This window comes from Poecile atricapillus, chromosome 2 (assembly GCF_030490865.1).
Source record: "Poecile atricapillus isolate bPoeAtr1 chromosome 2, bPoeAtr1.hap1, whole genome shotgun sequence".
Taxonomy (NCBI): Eukaryota; Metazoa; Chordata; class Aves; order Passeriformes; family Paridae; genus Poecile; species Poecile atricapillus.
The window spans coordinates 77,928,335-77,948,375 of NC_081250.1; the positions used below are offsets into that span (position 1 = coordinate 77,928,335).

A 20,041-nucleotide genomic window follows, 5' to 3' on the forward strand; every position below is an offset into this window, starting at 1 on the left:
TATGAGAAGTCAACCTCCGAATATTCATTTTTTTAGAGCAATACTGTAAATAGCATTTAGTATATACACAAATAGCTTAATAGATGCAGACTTTAGGGGGACTGAAATTGCTTTAACAGCACCTTGCCCCAACTGGTTTGAATGTCACTCTCCTGCAATATGGGTCTGGTGCTTTTTTGCCAACAGCACATTGCTGAGCTGGTCTCCAGCCAGGCCAAAAGGTCGGACCAGGTGTTTGGAATGTACTCTGCAGGCGTCTCTGAAGAGCTTCAGAGCAATGTGGTGCCATGAGATCGCGGGCTGAGGAGCGCTGCTTTGGTCGGTCTTCTGATAAAATATCCACACCGAGAAAGCCACTACTATCACAACACAGCCAGTGAAGGCACTGGCTGAGCTCATCAGGTACTCCCTCATTTTGAGACTACATAGAAGCGGCCGATGAGGAAGGTGTGTGATTTCATCGCACTTTGGATCTAAATGTAGCTATGGAAAAGCATATGGCTTCACAATTGGTTTTGGGTTTTTTGGTTTGTTTTTTTTTAGGTTTTACTTCTCTCCTTCCCTGCACAGACAGTTGCTGTCATCTTCACGAGATCAAATGTGCACTAGTGTCATACTTGATGCTGAAATTCACACCTACTTTCCTTCTGCAGCCCCAGCCAAACTTTAAAAAATTTCTAACTGCTGAGGATTTTTTTAGAAGGTATTTGATCATGATGCTTTTAGCAGATTTAATTTTGAAAATGAGGTGATGTAATGAATTAAAGAAGAAGAAGAAAAAAAAAAAGCCAGCCACAGAAGACCGGGAGAGCTACTGTTTCACACCAAAGAACAACTGTTGAATATTCGTTCTGCAACCTCCCGCAGCCAAAACCCCGGTAAAGTAGAAAGATCTGTAGGTGTCCCCGAAGGGCGGCATCCTGCGGCGCTGGGGGCCCGTGGTTAAGGAGTCCCCTGAGCACGGGGCGCCGGGAGCAGGGCCAGGAGGTGGCCGCGAAGGGAAGGCAAGGCAGTGCCCGAGGGGAGAGGCAGGGGCTGCGGCCGCCGGGCTGCGGGGGAAGACGGTGCTGAGGGCAGGAATGCCGGGGTCTTCTCAGGAGAGCAGACAGCGATCTTCGTCCCGGAAAGGGGCAGGGGTTTCGCCCGGCTGGGCAGGCGCCAGAGCGCTGGCGAGGGCGGCGGCTTTCCCGGAGCGGTGCGGGGGCGACAGTGGCGGTGTCCAGTGCCGGACCCGCGCCTCCCTCCCTCCCTCCCTCCCTCCCTCCCTCCCTCCCTCCCTCCCTCCCTCCCTCCCTCCCTCCCCCCCGCGCGTGCCGCCCGCCCCGCCCCGCCCCGCCGCCCGCGGCCCCGCGCGCCGCTCCTCGCACAGCGCCGGGCCGTGAGGGAGCGGCCGCGCCGGGTCACCTTCCCGCCCGCCGGCAGCCCAGAGCCGCCCCCGCCGCCCACTCCCCGCCGCCATCCGCCGCTTCGGGCCGTCCCCGCCCCGGGGGAGCGGGTGCCCCGGGGCATGAGCTGCGCCTCGGGGAGCGTCGTGCTTCCTGCCGGGGAGCCGCCGCGAGCCGCCGCCGCCCCGCTGGAGCTGGCGGCCGGGGCGGGGGAGGCGAGCGGGGACACCCCCGAGGAGGGCGAGGGCCCGAGGGGCGGCTCGGGGAGCGGGGCCGCCGGCGGCGACAAGCCCGAGACGCGCTCGGTGTGCAGCAGCAGCGAGAGCGGCAGCGGCGGCCACGCCGGCGGGGCCGGCCCCATCTGCAAGATCTGCTTCCAGGGCCCCGAGCAGGTGAGGAGAGGCGCCGGGGGCGGGCGGCAGGCACCTCGCACACCTTCGCACCCCTGCGCTCCGGGACCGAGCCCTGTCCCTGGTGCTGATCTCGGCGTCGCTCCCCGGCAAGAATCGCCCTCCCCGGCGTCGGCGGCTGTGCGAGCCCCCGCTGCCGCTGTGAGAGCTGGTTGTGGCAAACGCCTGGGGCGAACCTGAGCCGGCGCAGAGCTTTGGGAGAATTCAGGGATTTTGTCGTGTCTGGCTTGCACGCTGGGTGTCCTCTGGCGCTCGCGCTCCCGGGTTCACCTCTGAGGGACTCCACACACTACGAATTTCTCAGGTTTCTGTTAGACTTTAAAATGAGAGTGTTAGCTTACAGGTAATGCTGAGAAGACCTCCAAGTATCATCACTGTCGTGACATTACCGGGCATAGCATCAGCAACGGATATGTAACTAACATTTTATAGCTTGTCTTGGAGTTGGAAAGAAGAGAGTAGCTGATTTATATAATACAGAAACTACTGGGGGCAGTGCTTAGTTACATTATTTAAGGTCCTGCCTGACAGCTGGCTAGCTGGACAGCACAGAGCCATGCTCCAAGAGCAAGGTTCCCTTGAAATCGTGATGTCACACATTTCTTTCTGAGTGATGACTGCAAATAGCTGTTGAAGAAATGTATCTAACCACTTCTCGTACCTTTTGAGGTGTTTGAAAGGGCTGATGGTACTGTGGTTTAACACATGGTAATATTTCAGTTGTTTCACATAAGTATGTGTACATGTGTAGACAGCTTTCTGGCTTTTCTCAGTAGAAGCAGCTAGATATTTTTAAGACAGTTACATTTTTGAGTATTTCATGGCCAAAAATACATGCTTTTCCATATAGTGAAATTGAGACCAGATCATTGTTACAGACCCCTAAATATTTTGGTATTGAGTGTACATGTATGTGAAAGATTCCTTTAAAGTTGATGTTTCTGTATTGCCTTTCCAGGGTGAATTGTTAAACCCTTGCCGCTGCGATGGCTCAGTGCGATACACGCATCAGCTTTGCCTTTTAAAGTGGATAAGTGAAAGAGGGTCATGGACCTGTGAACTCTGCTGTTACAGATACCATGTTATAGCCATTAAAATGAAAAAGCCTTGTCAGGTAATTTGTTCTTTTTTTAAAAAAGTATGTATTTTCAGTCATTTTTTTCAAACAAAATGATTCTTACTTTTACTTCCAAGGTTTCTGGAAAACACAGAGGAAGATCCTATATGCCTCACCAGCTAGCACTTGCACCCACTTGAAGTTGTTTTTTAACACCAGTTACATACTAAAATACGTAGCGATTTGGTTCTGTTATGTTCTTCTAGTTTTTGGTTTACTGTAGAAATGTTCTTTAGAGGTTGGTAAAATCTCTAAGTAGTTAAGTCATGCTGAGATGTGACAGAAAACTTGGGTCTCACAGATTCACTTTCTAAACTTTAAACACGTCTTTATTTTTTGTTAAAGACTTACTCAAAGTTTACTCTTTCTTCAAGTTTAGGGTTCAGAGGGGAGAGGTGAAGGCTTCTGTTGTCTATGTATTCATCTACTGTAAAAATGTAAAAGGAGGTGACTTTGCAGTCTTGGCAGAATTCAGAGTAGTAGAACACTTAAAATTCTGTCCACCAGTAGCTGTTTCAGTAGCTGAAATGTACAGTTATATATTCCACAGCTCTGTTTCAGCAGCATCAAAACATGAGCTGGAAGTTAGAGCATTGTAGTGGTAGCATGTTCAGGGGGAGGTGGGAGGAGAAACTCAAAGCTCCAGCAGATCTCTTAGAGAAGCCTTGATACCACTTTGCATATCAGAATTCTTTAGAGGCTTTAAATTCCATCTTGGAAATTGTATTTTATAACATCTGAGGAACACATTTAGTAAGATAATTGTATCTTTTTTTTAGTTTTGATCCTAAGAGCTCAGAGATGATGGAGCTCTCAAAGGCCACAGCACTTGGGTCATTTTTCTGTGCCTGTGTTTGATTGGAGTCTTATAGAAAAGACATGGTTCGATGGTAATGGCAGTTCTGTGAACGTGATAAGCATGCCTTGGATACAGAGTATCTGGATTATTTGCTTACAGCTGTTCAGATTAGGGGCAAGTACTTTCAGAGCCAGTGGACTTCAATTTTTTTCCTTAATAAATCCTCAAAGGAAAGTTTTTGGTAAACTTTCCTGGGTAGACTATTTATAATGTAAAAAAGTAAAGGAATTGTAAAACACTCCAGAAAATGAAGGTGATAGATTTTGTTTCTACACAATCATGGTTTGTCGCGGGGTTTGATCCTTTTGGATCTTTTTAACCTTTTAAAATGTTCACTTCTTGCATATACACAGTGATCTCATCCTTTTCCTAGCAAAGATTGAAATTATAGTATCTGAAAATTGTTGTTAAGACTGCAAAGACATGACGCAGTTGCCTGCAAAGAGTCATTGAGTACTGTGTGAGATGTTCCAAGGTAGCCAAAATATGTACACAGAATAGCAGATATGACAGAACTTATGAGGGACTCTGGAACTGCAGATGGAGGCCACATGGATATTAAAGGACATCTGAAATGTCATTAGATACCTATCTGTGGACAGCAGAATCAAGCCCAGTCTTTCTATTCAGTTTCTGTGGAAAAGAGAAGTCAGTGGATGACACAGTAGGCAACAAAGTCTGGCCAAGCTTACAAGCGAAGTAAAGAGAAACTGAAGAGACAAAAGTTAAATGTCATTCACTGCATGAGTTTTCACCTTTCTTTTTTTTTCTTTTTTTTTTTTTCTTTTTTTCTTTTTTTTTTTCTTTTTTTCTTTTTTTTTATTTTTTTTTCTTTTTTTTTCTTTTTTTTCCTTTTTTTTTCTTTTTTTTCTTTTTTTTTCTTTTTTTTTCTTTTTTTTTCTTTTTTGGGGGGAGGGAGGAAGGAAAGAAACCAGATTGATGTTTCTCACTCAATAGCTTAATACTTGATTTATTCTTAACCCCATCTTTCATTTTTTAGGTAAGTCATTTAAGTCTGTCCTTTCTTTCTTGACAAAATAGCATACAAAAGATTTCATGGAGTTGCAACTCAAGTAATAAGTCAGACATACAATCCTGAGGTCAAATTCCTGACAGACAAAAGATCACCCATCTCTTTGAGGGAACACAGTAGTACCTTTCTCAGTCTCCTACACAGAATATTCCTCTTATAGTAACAGAATCTAAAAGGAAGTCTCAAACTGCAGTCATCCATGTAATTTTATAAGGGGAATCAGTCTTAAAATGCACTCACTCTCTCCCCTGTTGCCCTGAAAATTAAGCCTTCTGATAATGTTTTCATAGTTTTAGTTACTTTCCCATGAAAGTAACTATAAACATAAGTTGTTTATCACATTCCTTCTAAGAAATGTCTTTTGATGGATGTTTCTCATGACCAGTGTGCTTGGGAAGGTGGTAACTTAATTATCCAATCCCTGATCATTGTCAAGAATCTATAAATACTGGAGTCAGAGAATAAAAGACTGTTTTTTGTTCTGACACTGAGAGTGTTCGTGGGAATCATTTTGTGTCCTTTAGCAACACTCCCCCATATTCTTGATTGTAATAGTATTGGCCGTTTTTAACAACTATCTTGGCTTAAAATTTTGGACAGGTTCTGAGTCATTTTCTACACTACACAAAAGCTTGTTTTAAGGTAACTATTTGGTTAGTTTTGGCAAAAAGCTAAGGGTGAGACCATTTCAATAGAGAAGGAATTTAAAACAACTTCAGCTGAAGTAGTGAATGTACTTTAAAAAGTGTCCCAAAAAAGCAGAACTTCTTGCATTATATTAGATACACTATTTGGACAAGAGTAGTTTACCCTCTGAACAACCAGTAGTCTGCCTCAGTCCATCTTCCCAGAATTGTCTCTACCAGTTCTTTACTTATTAGAACTTTGTAGGCGGTGTCAGAGGAGAGAAAACTGGTGCTATTAACAAAAATAGCTTTTTCTCAAGTAAATGCAGATTTACATCAGGTCTATGCAAACCTGCTCTATTTACACGCAGGTCTATGAAGATTTACACCAGCTCTTCAGGTTTGCTTTCACCTCATGTATTTAAGGAATGTAACAATGTGTAGGAACTTAAAAAGGAAGAGATTTTTCTATGTTTTCATTCAGAACATTGGAATAGATGTGAATATTCCAGTTAATATCTAACATGTTCTGTGGTTTCTGTTGCTTCCTGGAAGGCAAAGTAAATCCAAGGGGGAACCTCTTTTGGGACAGTACATTCAAGAAACAGAATATTTCTATTCTGATAGAAATTCTTCCAGTGTGCTTGTTCCAGTTTCAGCAGCTACTACATAATTCACTTTTAAGAATCTAATCCTGGAAACACATAGATTTGATTATAGGAATAAACCTTAAAACATATCCTCCCCCCCCCCCCCCCCCCCAAATTAACCCATGGGCTAACAGTGGAAGATGAGTGCACAAACTAGTTGGTGACATTTGATATATATATAACACAGATTTGGAATTTTTCAGTATCTTTCTTAGGATCACATCAGAAAGACGTATTTAACCTTGCACTTGTCCATTAATGAAAGCACATGTTCATGTTGCTGGACTTGCTGCATTGGCAGGGTGGAATTTGATCCAATAATAAGCAGGGCTATGTTAATAACTAGAAAATTCCCTTCCTTCCCCTCATAGTATAATGAGGGGAGCTGGAACAAATACTGTTTTGGGCAGGGAGTTTTAGAATTTTTTTTTAAAAGACTTAAAAAGGAGAGAGAAACTTCAAATGTATGACTTGGAGAAATTAAACCCATTTAGAATTATATTTGAGAGTAAAAAAAAGAAAAAAGTGCTAAAAGGAATATTAGTTTGTTAAGGTTATGATTTGTATAATTTCCTTCCTAAAGGAAATATATTCCTAAAAGAAATATAAACACAGTGTTTTGTTTTTATTTGTGCTAATTTTTAAGCTGTTAAGAGATTAGTTCACTTGCACTTAGGTATGAATGTGTATTGAAGAATGTCAGTGCTCTTGTAAGATTCAGAAATAATGTTTAAAAATGGAATAAAATCAGGTAAAGTTTGAGAATATATACTTTGGTGCTAAAAACTGTCACTTCTATAAGTGAGCAGTAAAGATATTTAGACAATAGCCTTTTCTAGACTGTTAGTGTAGTCTGTTATAAAATAGTGTTACATTAGATGTTTAATAAATCCTGTTCATTAAAACATTATATTCTGGTACTTCAGTGAAATGAACCTATTCCAAAAGTGATACAGTAGATGGAGGTGCTAACTGAAAACCTAATTCTGTGGCAATTCAGCACCTCTTCTGAAAAATCAGAAAAATCACAAAACTTCTTTTAAAAAGTAAATGCTTACTTGTTAGGCTTGATTTCTTAAAATAGAAAAAAAAATAAGGTGGTACTTTTCGAAAGGTAGGGTTTCACTATTCCAGATTTTGTTAATGTGCATAATCTTCACTCATTTAAGGAAGCTCACTGGCATCAACTAGATAAGCATGAGCAAAACTGTAGCAGACTGCAGGTATGTGAATGCATGTTACATTAAAAAAATGTGAAAGTCAAGTATTTCAGATACTTCAGTGTGGAGGCCAGTGTCCAGAAAAAAATGTGTAGTAAATTTTTAGTAAAAGTTTTTTGCTGACTATGCTCAGCTGGATGACAGTATTAAGTTCTTCTAGGCATAACTAAGAAGGGGAAAGGGGAAAGGCTGAAATCTCCAATTATGCATTCTAAACTGCACAATGTACTAAGAACAATCTATTAATGTCTCTCTACTGAAGATCCAGAAGGATACATTGTGCTATTCCATACGTTAGTGGACAAAAAAGAACAAAAAGGGTTGTTCCAATATTGGAGAATTTCCAAATAAGTTTGAACAAGAGATAAGGGACAATTCTATGGTACACTAGCCCTGGTACCGAGCCCCCTGGTACACTAGACATTTCTACCTCTACCTGAGTTTCTGGCATCTCTAATGGGATGCGTTTTAAGAAGCCTCTTGAAAAGAAAATAACAAAGTTTCACAGACAGCCTTTGAATGTGAAGGCACTATGCAAGGGCTGTTGGAAAATAAAATACTGAGCTGAGCTAAGTATCATAAACTGAATGGAAATGAGGTTCAATATGTGGGTAGTCATTAGAAGGTAATTAGTAAGAGTCCATCAAAGTGGAGAAAGAAGGCCAGTAACATGGTCAAAGTAGTGAAATAAGAGGAATTGTACTTGAAGCAGTTTTGTACTTGCTGACGAAATTACTTTTGTCATGAGCTTAAAAGATGGGTTACAGTAATTGAGACATAAGACAAAAGTGATGATGAGAAATTATGTTTTTATGAATGAATAGTCTTAGATATGCTACTTAGAAAGCACATGGAAGTTTTAGAAATATTGAGAACAGGAAGATTTAAACATATATTTAAATTTAAGGTTACTGATATATTTAATTTCTGATAAATTTAAGATCATTCCTAGAACAAATTCATATATTGGAGTGACAAATCCATACTGCTTGAGGAAAGCTGGGCCACGAAAATCCTAGAGATTTTAATGAACCTAATTGAATGGTAAAATCTGTACAAAAAGTGGTAGAAAAAAACTAATACTTCATTTTTGACAGGAGAGAGAAATCTGAAATAGAAATCTAGATGTCAGTCATCAGCATAGATATAGTTAGCTGTACTTATCACACTTTTTTTTTTTTTTTTGTAAGCATCTGCTTTTGGCCACTTCTAGGGAGAATTTACTAGACTAGATAGACCTTTTCACCTGATACACTCACAGTTGTCTCAGTGACTGCACTGTGTAGATGGTTATTATGATCAGTTCTAAGTAGCATGCTTAATGAGTTTAGAAACAAAAGGAAGGAGTTGTTGGAGAGAGCAGTTGAGGGTTTTTTCTGTGGTGGGAAAGACAAAATGCATTTCTGTCTGCTTTCTATTAAAGATCTGAAGGTAAATAAGAGACTGAAAAAGAATCTGGTAAGCAAGTGACAATGGTACAGAATACAGAGAGTATAAAAGAGAGGACAGTAAAAATTTTGCCACAACTTAAAGAAAGAAATGCAAAAAATGGAATGCAGCAAAGAGAAAATTATGATGGGATAATGAATTTCATGTTGTGTTTTCTTTGTTTTCTTGTAATTAATGCATAGAGAGACTTGGAGATAAAAGGAGTAGAAAACTGGCAAATAAAGGCGGCAAAAAGGTGTGGAGACAAGTTGGTTTAGCTTGAGAAAAACATTTGGTTGGCCATTCAGATGAGAGAGCACATTTTTTCACAGAGTAAGTGAGCAGGCCACTGGTGCACTGCTAGCACACTAGGAGCTGAATATTTGGCTGTTAGCATACAGATCTGAGGGAGTGCAAAGTGGACATTACAGTGAAAAGAAAGAACAAACCTTTAGAAGCTTGGGAAAAGTTAATATAATTGATAATTAATGACAGGTAAGAGAGAACAGAGGATGGAAGAATGTCATAAGTACCAATGATCTGAAAGTCATGAAATAATGAAGACTCGTAGATGAACAAAGGGACTGATTCTGTCATCACAGTGAGAGCTGGGTAGGGATAGAGAAGAACTAATAACAAAAGATCAGATATTGACTGTGAATGCTGAAGCAAGTTTTGAGAAGAAATTAAATTCATCTTAAGCAGTCAGAGCAGACATCAAATGGGAGCTGAAGCCATCAGGAAGGAATATGGAGGATTACAGAGAAAGTCAAACAGTTTAGTAGTTCTGTCAGACTTTGAAGTATATCCTAAGGTAATCAAATAGAACACAAAATTTTAAAAAGCAGAGCATGCTTTAAAAAAAGAATAGTATTAAAAGTAGGTGGGTGTGTGCCCCTCATATGTTACTCTTTCATGTAGCTTCTTAAAAAAGAAATTGCTTTCTGTTTTTATTTTGTGAGATGTGTAGATTATGCTCAAGGCAGTTTGACTACTAGAATAGTGTGAAAAAACAGTGCAATGTAAACTGTGAATGGTACTCGGAAATAATCTTTTAATTACAAGTGTCATCCTGATCTAGTGGTAAGACATATTGTGCAGATTTAAAGAGTGGCATTATCTTGATATATTAAATAATGGGTTCTTCAAGGAAATAAAGGTGGATTCCTTCAGCCTAAGATTTTCTTGGGGCAGAATGACTTGCATGAGATACAGTGCCAGATTGTTTTTCAGAGGAAATATATCAAATTACAGTTATTGATGGAAATATAAGCGTAAATTACATATTTGTGACAGACTTCATTATAAAAAAAAATCCAGAAGTAGAAAAGGCTGTGAATGGGAATCAGGGTTGCTGCCATTTGAAAGCTAAAATAACAATGCAAGGCTTAAGGTACGGTGTTGGACCTCAATTCAGGAACCTTTGTGTTACTGGTTTTTTGTCATTTTCTGTGCTTGGGTGTTTTCCTAATGGTCTGATTTGCTAGAAATTTTTTTGGTGATCAAAGATTTCTGAGTTTTTGCAATACTTTTTCCCAGTTTCACAATTTTGTTGTCTTTTTGTTGTATATCAAAAATCTCAGTACTTCAAGTCTTTTATTCCTATCAAGAGAGATTATGGAGAGTGTTAAAATACTGAAACCAAGAAGTGGTTCTTTTAGCAGGCTTCTTCTATTCTTTAATATGAAAAATTATTAATACATGATGGTGTACGTCTTTCGTACCATGTGTCTGTGATTCCTTACCTTATGCCTATTTGGCAGTGCAAGTAGCTTGCTTTGAGCACCAAATACTATCAGTACATCCTGACTTCTCTACCAGTCTGTGTTAACGCTGAAGTGTCCCTGTAGTTTTATCCACAACTGAAATTTGTCAAAGGAAGTTTTATAAAATTAATTTTGAAAACTTACTTTTAATAGTTCTTGGTTTTGAATGTTGGTCTGTTCTCACTGAAGTCTTCAGCACTTCATCCCAATGACTGGTAGTCATGCCAACTTACTTCTTTCTTAATTTGCTTTATTGGGGAGACAGATTTTGCACCTATTGCACTTGTATTTTTAAATTTTTTTGTCCCATGTGATTTTTTTGTCCCAAACTGATGTTTGGTGTTTACTTGGAAGATTCTTTCTTATTGCTTCAGCATAATGTGCAGAGAATAGCCCCTGCCTGCTTTTGTGCCTACAGTGCAATAGTGAAGGAACACTTTGACCTCAGTGCCTTTGAAGTACTTGTCTGAGTCAGAGCACCCTCATTGTGTGTTCTGCCTGCACGACTCTTTTGCCATGGGGTTCTTTGCTTCTTGTTTTAATTTATTTCAACTTTCTTTTTTATTTACTTTTATTTCTTCATTTATTTTTTTTCTCCTCCTTTTGTTTACATTTCAGTGAAGCTCATGGAGAATGACTATTCTGATTCTTGACCACATGCTGTTCCCTTACCCTCTACTCTATTTGTGTGAATGTGTCCCATTTTTGTATATTTTTCTGGCAGTCTTCCCTCCAAGGCAGAATTAAACTTCACCAGTTCTTTGATGAGCATATTCCTAGTACAGGAATATACCATACTGTTACCCACACAAACCATATTTGTGGATGGGGGTTATTTCCTAAGCTCAGGTTCATTTTTCTCATCTTTTATGGCTAAAGAACAGATACGATAAAATAATTCCTTAGTAGTTTCACAAAGTCGTGAACCTTGCCATCAAGATGACATGCTAGCTAGCTTTATGTGTATTTAGCTATTCTCCTAACACTGGAAGCGCTACATCAAGCACTACAAGGATTTTGGGAAAAGCAAATTCCATAAAACTGGCAGCCAGGAAACTGCTGCTGAAGAAAATAAGAGTAAACTTCAGTATGCCTTCTCTTCTTGCATGCTAAGGAGACTCCCTCTGCTCCCTGGGCAAGAACAGATAGACTGAGAGTCTACATCTTAATGGAATACTTGATGTATCTCTCATTGCTTTATCTGAGCAATCTCCAATTTACAATTTACTAGAGCTTGTGGTTACTCCCAGCACATTATGTTCCTCCTTGAATGACTAAAGACCACATCTGTTTCAGTGCTGCTCTTTCATAGGAGGAGAGCAGTATGACAAATTTGACTTGAAGGAATGAGTATAACAGCTGATGTGAGCTCCCTGAGCCACATCAGAATAACCCAAATAGAATATGGGAGACTTACACTTTCAGCCTTTTTCTGCACCTGCAGCACTGTTCCTCCACATAGCCACTGTCTTTAGTGACCACAAGAATCATTGTAAGTGCAAATCATTGGATGTCACCTTCCAAAAAGGACACTTTGATAGTATTTGAGCATACAGGCTGATTTAAAATCATCCTGAGACTTAATAAAGAGGTCACTTCCTCATCACCCCCCATTTACAGAGTACTGCATATCATCTCATTGTTTTCTGAATGCTTGCACCAAATAGAAATTTGAATAACAGATGCTTTCCTGATATCTGTCAAACTTACAGAAAAGATCTTCATATCATCCACTACCCAGTGTAAACAGAGGGACCTTCAAATACATCCTGTAGAAATCCCTTCATGGGTGCATCATTGCTCTCTACAACTACCTGAAAGGAGGTTGTAGTGAAGTGGGTTTGGCCTCTACTCCCAAGTGAAGAACAAGCAGTAAGACAAGAGGTAGTGGCCTCAAGTTGTGCCTGGGGAGGTTTTGATTGGATATTAGCAAAAATTGCCTCATTGAAAGGGTGGTCAGGCATTGAAACAGGCTGCCCAGGGAAGTAGTGAAATCACCATGTCTGGAAGTGTTCAAAAGGCATGTGGATGTGGCACTTGGGAATAGGGTTTAGTGCTGAATGGAATTGTGCTAGGTCAGTGGTTGGACTTGATGACCTTAAACATCTTTTGCAACTTTAAAATTCTATGATACTATAACCTCTGGGTGTTTCAAAGTTCACTACTTCATCCTGTCCTTTCCTTCCTATCGCCTTGGTTAAAAATCTAGAAAATATGTAAAATTGCTGGTTGTTCTACAGAAATCTGCCTGCTTCAGAGTTTCTACACTGAGAATTGATGTCATGTACGTAACTGTGTTCAGAAATTTGTGGAAAATCTATTGTGCATTCAGTGGGAAGAGTTTATGGCTGTTGGAATTTTAAAAGCTTATCTTTCCCCTGGGCCTTTTCGTCCTGCTTTTGTGGATGTCATTGATGCAATCGCTGTGAACCTAGCCCCAGCAATTAAACCTACAAGATCCAAGGACTTCAGTCTTCTAGTCTAGGTTGTTTTAGAATAGAAAGCAGTTTCAGTAGTTTAAGTACTCCCAGATGTCTTGATGGTCAGCATGTGACACAAGTGAGTCTTTATCTTCATTGTACAACTCACATATCAGGTCCTCAAGATAACCTTTAAAATTATTCCTTCCTTGTTTGGGTTCAGAGGGAGAGGCTTCTAACCTATTTACTTAAAAATCATCTAGAATTTCTGCAGTGTTATATCCTACAATCCTGCATTAGTATATCTGAAGTGTGGATAAGAAGCCATGTCTTTGTCCAAGTGTCACTCTCTCTGTTCTCATCACCAGTTCTCTGGACAACCTGTTCCAGTGTGTCACCACTCTCACTGCAAAGAAGTTTTTCCTAATATCTAATCTAAACCTACTCTCTTTTAGTTTAATTTCACTAAACTTCATCCTATACACTTCCTTCACTACGCTCCCCAATAAAGAGTCCCTCCCTATACTTCCTGTTGTCCCTCCTGTAGGGAAGACAGTTTTGTAGAACATGTTTTATGATAAGAAAAATAAAATTACTTTAGAAAGTTAGCTTTTATTTACAAGCTCAAATTCATGCAGGAATTTGCATGTCTCCAAAGGGATGGTTAATTTGCACCTCTCGTGCTTATTTTTATCACTAAAGGAAAAGCGCTTTCAGAAAACGTCTGTATGTGCTGGAAGACAGCACTCCCACCTGTTCAGACTGTCTGTGGCCATCAACGTCTCTGAAGGGTATGGGTCCAAAGTCGCAGCTACTTAGCTTCCTGCTGGAGAATTCCACTGCTGGATTTGGTTATTTTGTTGTTGATTGAGAGTCCGGGCTGCTTCATTTTGGCAAATTCATTTCATGAGCAGGCATTCATGGAGTGCCATTTTAAAAGCTGTACTATTGGAAAGTTGCTTATGCTTGTGTTCACAGTCACAAAAAAAATACCAACCTTCCACCTTCAACACCTCATTCCAAGTTTCCTGACTGGAGAAATGACGCATTCCTTCAATCTCTCTTCTCTCTTAGAATCCTGTATGAGTTAAGGCAAATACAACAGGAACAGTTCTCTTCAGTGCAGTGTAGCAAAAAACTGTCTGGTGTCAGTATACTGGCCATTTTAATGATTTTTTTTTTTTTTTGTATGGTTTGTGATAGTGATTCACAGTCAATATTCTGTACTTCAGAGTTGGATGCTGGATAAGTTACTAAGTCAGCCAGGCCTGACTGGGCAAACCTACCTGAAGAAGAGTATTAGGTCTTCTATTTACCAGATGTCTGAGCCACTTAGTTCTTTGAGTGCTTTGAGCCATGAGATCTTACTTTACCTGTTTCACAGCCCTAATGTTCCATTAGCTCTGCCTGCAGTCACCAGTTGTAGATGCTCTGCACTTTCTCAGCTCACGGGCTTGATGTTTTCCAGAGTCTAATGAATAAGTGAGAATTCCATCCGAGATGGAGAAACCTTCCCTGCTTTTTTGTTAGACATCCTTCATGTAAGGATGAGTTGCCCACAAACTCTGGATATCAAGAAATTTTAGTCTGGCTACAGTGGCAGAACCAGGGCCTAAAACTTCCCCGTTTTATCTGTTCAGAGAGATGAAAAAGAATCATAGGATCATAGAATGGTTTGGGTTGGAAGGGACCTTAAAGACCCTGTAGGGGTCCAATCCAATCCCCCCTGCCTTGGACAGGGATGCCACTCTGTAGATGAGGTTGCTTAGGATCCAATCTAACCTGGCCTTCAACCTGTTCCAGTACTTCACCACCCTCTGAATAACTAATTTCTAATTTTCATTTTTTTCAACTGGGTAGCAAGTTGTTTCAGGGCTTATATCCTACAGGACCACTAAGGTGTTTTTCGAAGAGTGTCCTAAACTAGTTCAGTCAGAGCTCAGATGTTGCTGTTAATATTGATAAGGAATCCAGAATACAGTGCTGTATTACTATAAGGTAGAACAATCTCATGGGTTTATGTTCTGAAAAGAAGACCACTAGCTCCATCATATGTAATTAGTGAATGTAAAGAGGGGACTTTTATCTAGAAACAACAAAATGTGACTCTGTTTATAGTCAAAAACTTAAAAAATTACAATTGCAGAACAGTAATTTGTTCTTCCATAAGTGTTTTCCATATGAACAGTGTATACTTGTCTTTCATTCTTTTCGATGCTTTTGGTATTTGAGAGAAACTGATGATATTTTTATTTTATGTCTGTGTTTGTACTGCAAGAGATGGTACATAGGTTATGTAAGCACCATTAAGCCAAGAACAATTTATACTTTAGAAATTTTCAAACACAGTGATATATATTGCAACCATTGTTGCTTGCAGCACTATGATTGCTGATGCACAGTGTAACAAGTCAGACAGCTGGAAATTTTCAAAAGCATATTGTGGAATTTAATTTAATTACACCAAGGGATTTCAGACATATTCATTATATGGTTAGAGAGAAATAGAGAGTTTCTGGTATAGTGTATACTCGAAAGGCAGCTATTCTCTTTTTTACTATTTTTTACTATTTTATCTATTAGAGATAGAGCTATAATATTAGATGATATGTAATATCTAAATTGCCATTCTCCATAATTAAGCACTACAGCTTATATGTTTTTATAAAAATGGAATCTCATAAGTAAGTGAGTGATCAAAACCATGGCTACCCAAACTATTAGAAAAAATTCGGTGCTAATTCAAACAACAACATCTATTAGTGTGTAGTAGTGATTATTTAGCAGTACTTGAAAAAACTAATGCAATTGACTGTAGAAATTTTGCTGTTTAATATATATTTAAATAAAAAATTAATAATAAAATATTTATTAAGCATAATTTTAACATGAATACATTATATGAATTCTTATAAATGTATAATGAATATTTTTAAAGCCTTCTAGTTATTATACATAATGTGTGATATACAAAACAGTTAATAAATTATTTTTTCCACTAGGCCAAATTTTCAAGCAGTGTATTATTTACCATATTCATTTATACAGTCTAAAATTTTATAATTATGACTAACTTCTCCTTAAGTGAAGATTTATTGCTAATTTAATTGACTTCAAAATCAATCTAATTGATTTATTAATTCAAGAAATTACATTCAAATTGATTTATAAAGCAGATTCTGCCAGATTTCATACAATCCAAAATCCAGGATTGTCTTCTTCATAATTACGTGCTAGCGTATGATAGCTTGGTATTCTTACCATCCTGCCTTCTAACCTTTGTCCAAGATATGCATTATCTTACTTTGGGATTAGACAAGACAACAACCTGAACTCAGGATATATTTCTAGAGTCTTTTTGTTGCCCTTAAAATCTGAAGTACTCTTTTTTTCACATCTTACAAAGAAACACATGAAATCAGAATTGCTTCTTCTCTCATGAGCACCTTCCAGATTTTTATGTGAAAATTCTGATTTCAGTCTGTGAATTAGTTTTTTCTCATGGCCAAAATGAGCAGAGGCCAGGATTTGTACTCAGTTGATTGCTGGTGAGGTTGTATCCTTCACTGCTGAAACACATCATTGCTATATAGCAGCAGGAAGAAGACTGAGCAGGGAAGGTGCATATTCCTAACTGGAGGTGGGGAGTTGCTTTATTCCAGAGCTATGGTTCAACTATTGTGACTAATGTTGCTGCAGGGTGAAGGGAAATCTAGTGACAATACATGGTGATGTTACTTGATTGCATGTCTTTGGATTCAAAGAATGTCTAGGAGCAGATAGTGGGAAGCAGTAATTATGATGTACTTTAAACAAAATTATGCTTTACAACTAAACTGTGCTTATCCCATCAAATGGGTTTGTGCATCTACATTCTGAGGGTCCTCTTCCAGTCTTCTTTCAGTGAACAGGAAACTTTGAACTCTGAGATTCCAATTACATGGAATTTCTTTCACATAATTTCTATGGCTCTTTTCCATTAAAGCCTTTCCATGGCTTCTTTTTCTGCATCAGAGCCCACTGAAATATGGCAGTGTCAGAAGTAGTTCCTAACACTGTCTTTGTACCATACTAAAATAATTTCCCTACTTATCCCTATGGAGATTATGTGAACAGAGTAATCAATTTCATTTGCTTTCCCTTTGGTGCAGTGAATATCTATATATTGTATGGGAACTGGAAGTGTTCCAATGAATTACTTGGAAGAAGTTCTACTATTAAACATCCTGAATAACATAGAAATCTACATTATTAAAATAATATCCTTAGATGTGAAAGTTTAAAACCTTGCTTTAACTCAGATGAACAATGGGTTTGAGGCTAGGTTCTCATAAGGGAATGGACCAACCATTAAAGTGTACAATATTCTCAGATAAACTCTCTATGTTTCCTTTTGTGCAGGTTGTAAAAATTATTTAACTATTCACAGAGTCAAAAAGACAGAGGAAGAGTAGCCAGCACCTTTGGGAAGTTGATCTAGCAAATGAAATGTGAATTTCAGTAAAGGAATCAGAACTAATACTTGAATATTTTCAACATGATAGACAAGAAGGCATCCATAGAAACAAGCAAGAACAGATGATCCTTCTGTATAGTGACTAGTGTCCAGGGTATTTTTGTGGAAGAGGCTTGCTCTGGCCCTCCATGTTGAGCAATTTTTTACATACATTTGGTAAGTGCATCAATATCATCATGAACTGCACAATCTTAGCCTCATGCTGAGCACTTTTTTAAAATTTAAAAGTTGTCAACAGTTTTGTCTAGAATTACTGACAGTTCTTTTCCCAGGAGAGAAGGAAAAAGCAACTCCAGAGCCATTTGTGCTACTGCCTATTTGTGTTCAAAAAGCAAAATAGAGAGCTGTATAGGCAAAACGTGGTTAACTCTCCTAAATGACTACATGGAATGAAAATTGCTAATACCTCCTTCATATCACTCATTTATGATCTTACTGAGGTTTACTTCCTTGGTGCAATTATAATGAATGTTTTTTCTCTCAGTGTTCTTCCAGGAATGTAGACCTGACCATAACAGGACAGACTATGTTTGAGCTAAGCTTTCAGCTTAATTTTGCACATCATCTTTAGGTTGCAGAGACTACAACAACCGTGGCAGGCTTTAATTTCCTCCAGGCATTAATATTTAATTTTCAGATAATGCTATCAAAAGTACCGTGGGTTGCAATGAAATTCAGTTATTTCTAATACAGCTGCAACAGAAATGGGACAGTTCCTATTTTACAGTAGGAATACTATTTATTCACATAGGATGGTAATTTCATTTTCACCAAATATACACATCCATGGAATGTGCAAAATACCAATGAGCTAAGCCACTAAGGTAAACTTAGTTTGAGTCTCATAGTAGTTAAAAGTTAACTTGAGAATAATTTACTTAGCTGTACATGTTTCATTTCCTCCAGGAACTCTCCTAGACTGTCTTCTCTTTGCTGTGTTGTATATCAGCAGACATCTGTTCTTGTTTGTTGAAGTCCCCCATGAGAACAGGGGCTAGCAAGCATGAGACTACTCCCAGCTTCCTACAGAATACATTATCTATATCTTCATCCTCCTTGGATGGCCTGTAACAAACTCCCACCAGGATGTCTGCCTTGTCACCCTTCCCCCTGAATCTTTGCCTATAAACACTCAACTGTTGGCACCATCATTAAACTCTAGACAGTCATAACACTCCTAACATTCCTGGCTACCTTGCCAACTCTTCTTCCTTGCCTATCCCTTCTGAATATTTTGCATCCATCCATTGCAGGACTCCAGCTGTGCAAATCATCCTACCATGTTTCCATGATGCCACAGTTTTCCTGCTGCCCAGTGGCTTCCAACTTCTCCTGTTTGTTGCCCATGCCACATGCATTGATGTAGATGCACTTCAGCTGGGTTATTGATCCCACCACCTTTATGGGGGGAGAAGCCCTAATTCCTACATGACCATTCTCAGGTGTTTCTGCGCTTTCTAATGTATCAATAACTTGTAATAAATGTTGCTGACACATAGATCTTCATTCCTGCCTCTACTGAGATGGCAGACCAAAGGACCTTTGTAACACTCTGCCCCTGTAACACTGGTGTGCTGCTACCCCCAGGCTGATCTCTAGCCAGCGTGGTTTTATCCCTTTTCATTCAAGATTAGGTAAAGCTCTTTCAGTGAACCCTGAAAACTCCTATGCAAAGATCCTTTTCCTGCTTTGCAGTAGGTGCACCCTGTCTGTCACCAGCAGGCTTAACATGATGTAAATTGACCCATGATTAAAAACCCCAAAATTCTACAGGGAGGAGTTGCAAAGATTTGCCTGCTGTGCTCAGCAAGAACTTGTCACCATTGTCTCCTGTCATTTAGGTCGCTGCATTCTGTTGGACAGAGGATAGGGAATTCTCCATATCTTGCATTCTGTCTGCCCTTTTGGGCCTGTCCCAGGGAAGGTAGTTGAACTCTTTCTTTACTCCGATATTCTTCAACCTGCTTGCCTGTTCCTGGAGCTCTGTCAGTAAGTGAAGCAGCTCCCATGTCCGGGCACACCTCCCACAGGGATGCTCACTGCTGCTGGCCCCTACTGCCACAAGAGCAGGGCACACTCTGCAGCCTGGCACCAGCGTGTCAGCGTATTCCCACTGGAGCTCTGCCTGGGCAGCTGCCTCAGCTGGTCACACAGTCTTGCCTAATTCCTTACATATTTTGGCCACTGGCAAAAAATAGATACTGATAATTTATCACAGAAAAAATAATGTAAGCCTAATGCAGTTGACATTACCGCTCTGCTTATGGTCTCAGATCCTGTTTCTGCATTTAAAAAATCCTAAGATAAAAGGTTGAACTGCCCTGCTTATTAAGTAGTAAGATTTTGGAAGGTGAATGAAATAGAATGTGAAGATTTTGTACATTGATGAGGATGTCCGGGCTTCTGGACAGCCAGAAATCCAAGATGTACCCAATGTAGGTGTAGATGTTCAATCAGTTGTATGCATGCAGTAATTCAACACTTCCAGGAACTGCCAACTAAATTGCTTGAGTGGTGCACAGATGGACAGTATCTGCACAGTAAATGTTATGTTTTCAGAATGTCCCAAGTAAAATTCTGGTGCAGCCTTCCAAGCTGACAGAGAAATGAT

The 20,041-nt window shown here is 39.6% G+C and overlaps 1 protein-coding gene across 1 annotated transcript in view; it reads left to right on the top strand.

The window, feature by feature from the left end:
* The first annotated feature begins 1,507 nt into the window (after positions 1–1,507).
* MARCHF11 (membrane associated ring-CH-type finger 11) overlaps positions 1,508–20,041 on the top strand; it is a 32,390-nt gene continuing 13,856 nt past the window's right edge. Inside the window, exons 1-2 of the mRNA XM_058833191.1 lie at positions 1,508–1,777; positions 2,754–2,909. Coding sequence (XP_058689174.1) covers positions 1,508–1,777; positions 2,754–2,909 — 426 coding nt within the window. The remainder of the gene's footprint in view (positions 1,778–2,753; positions 2,910–20,041) is intronic.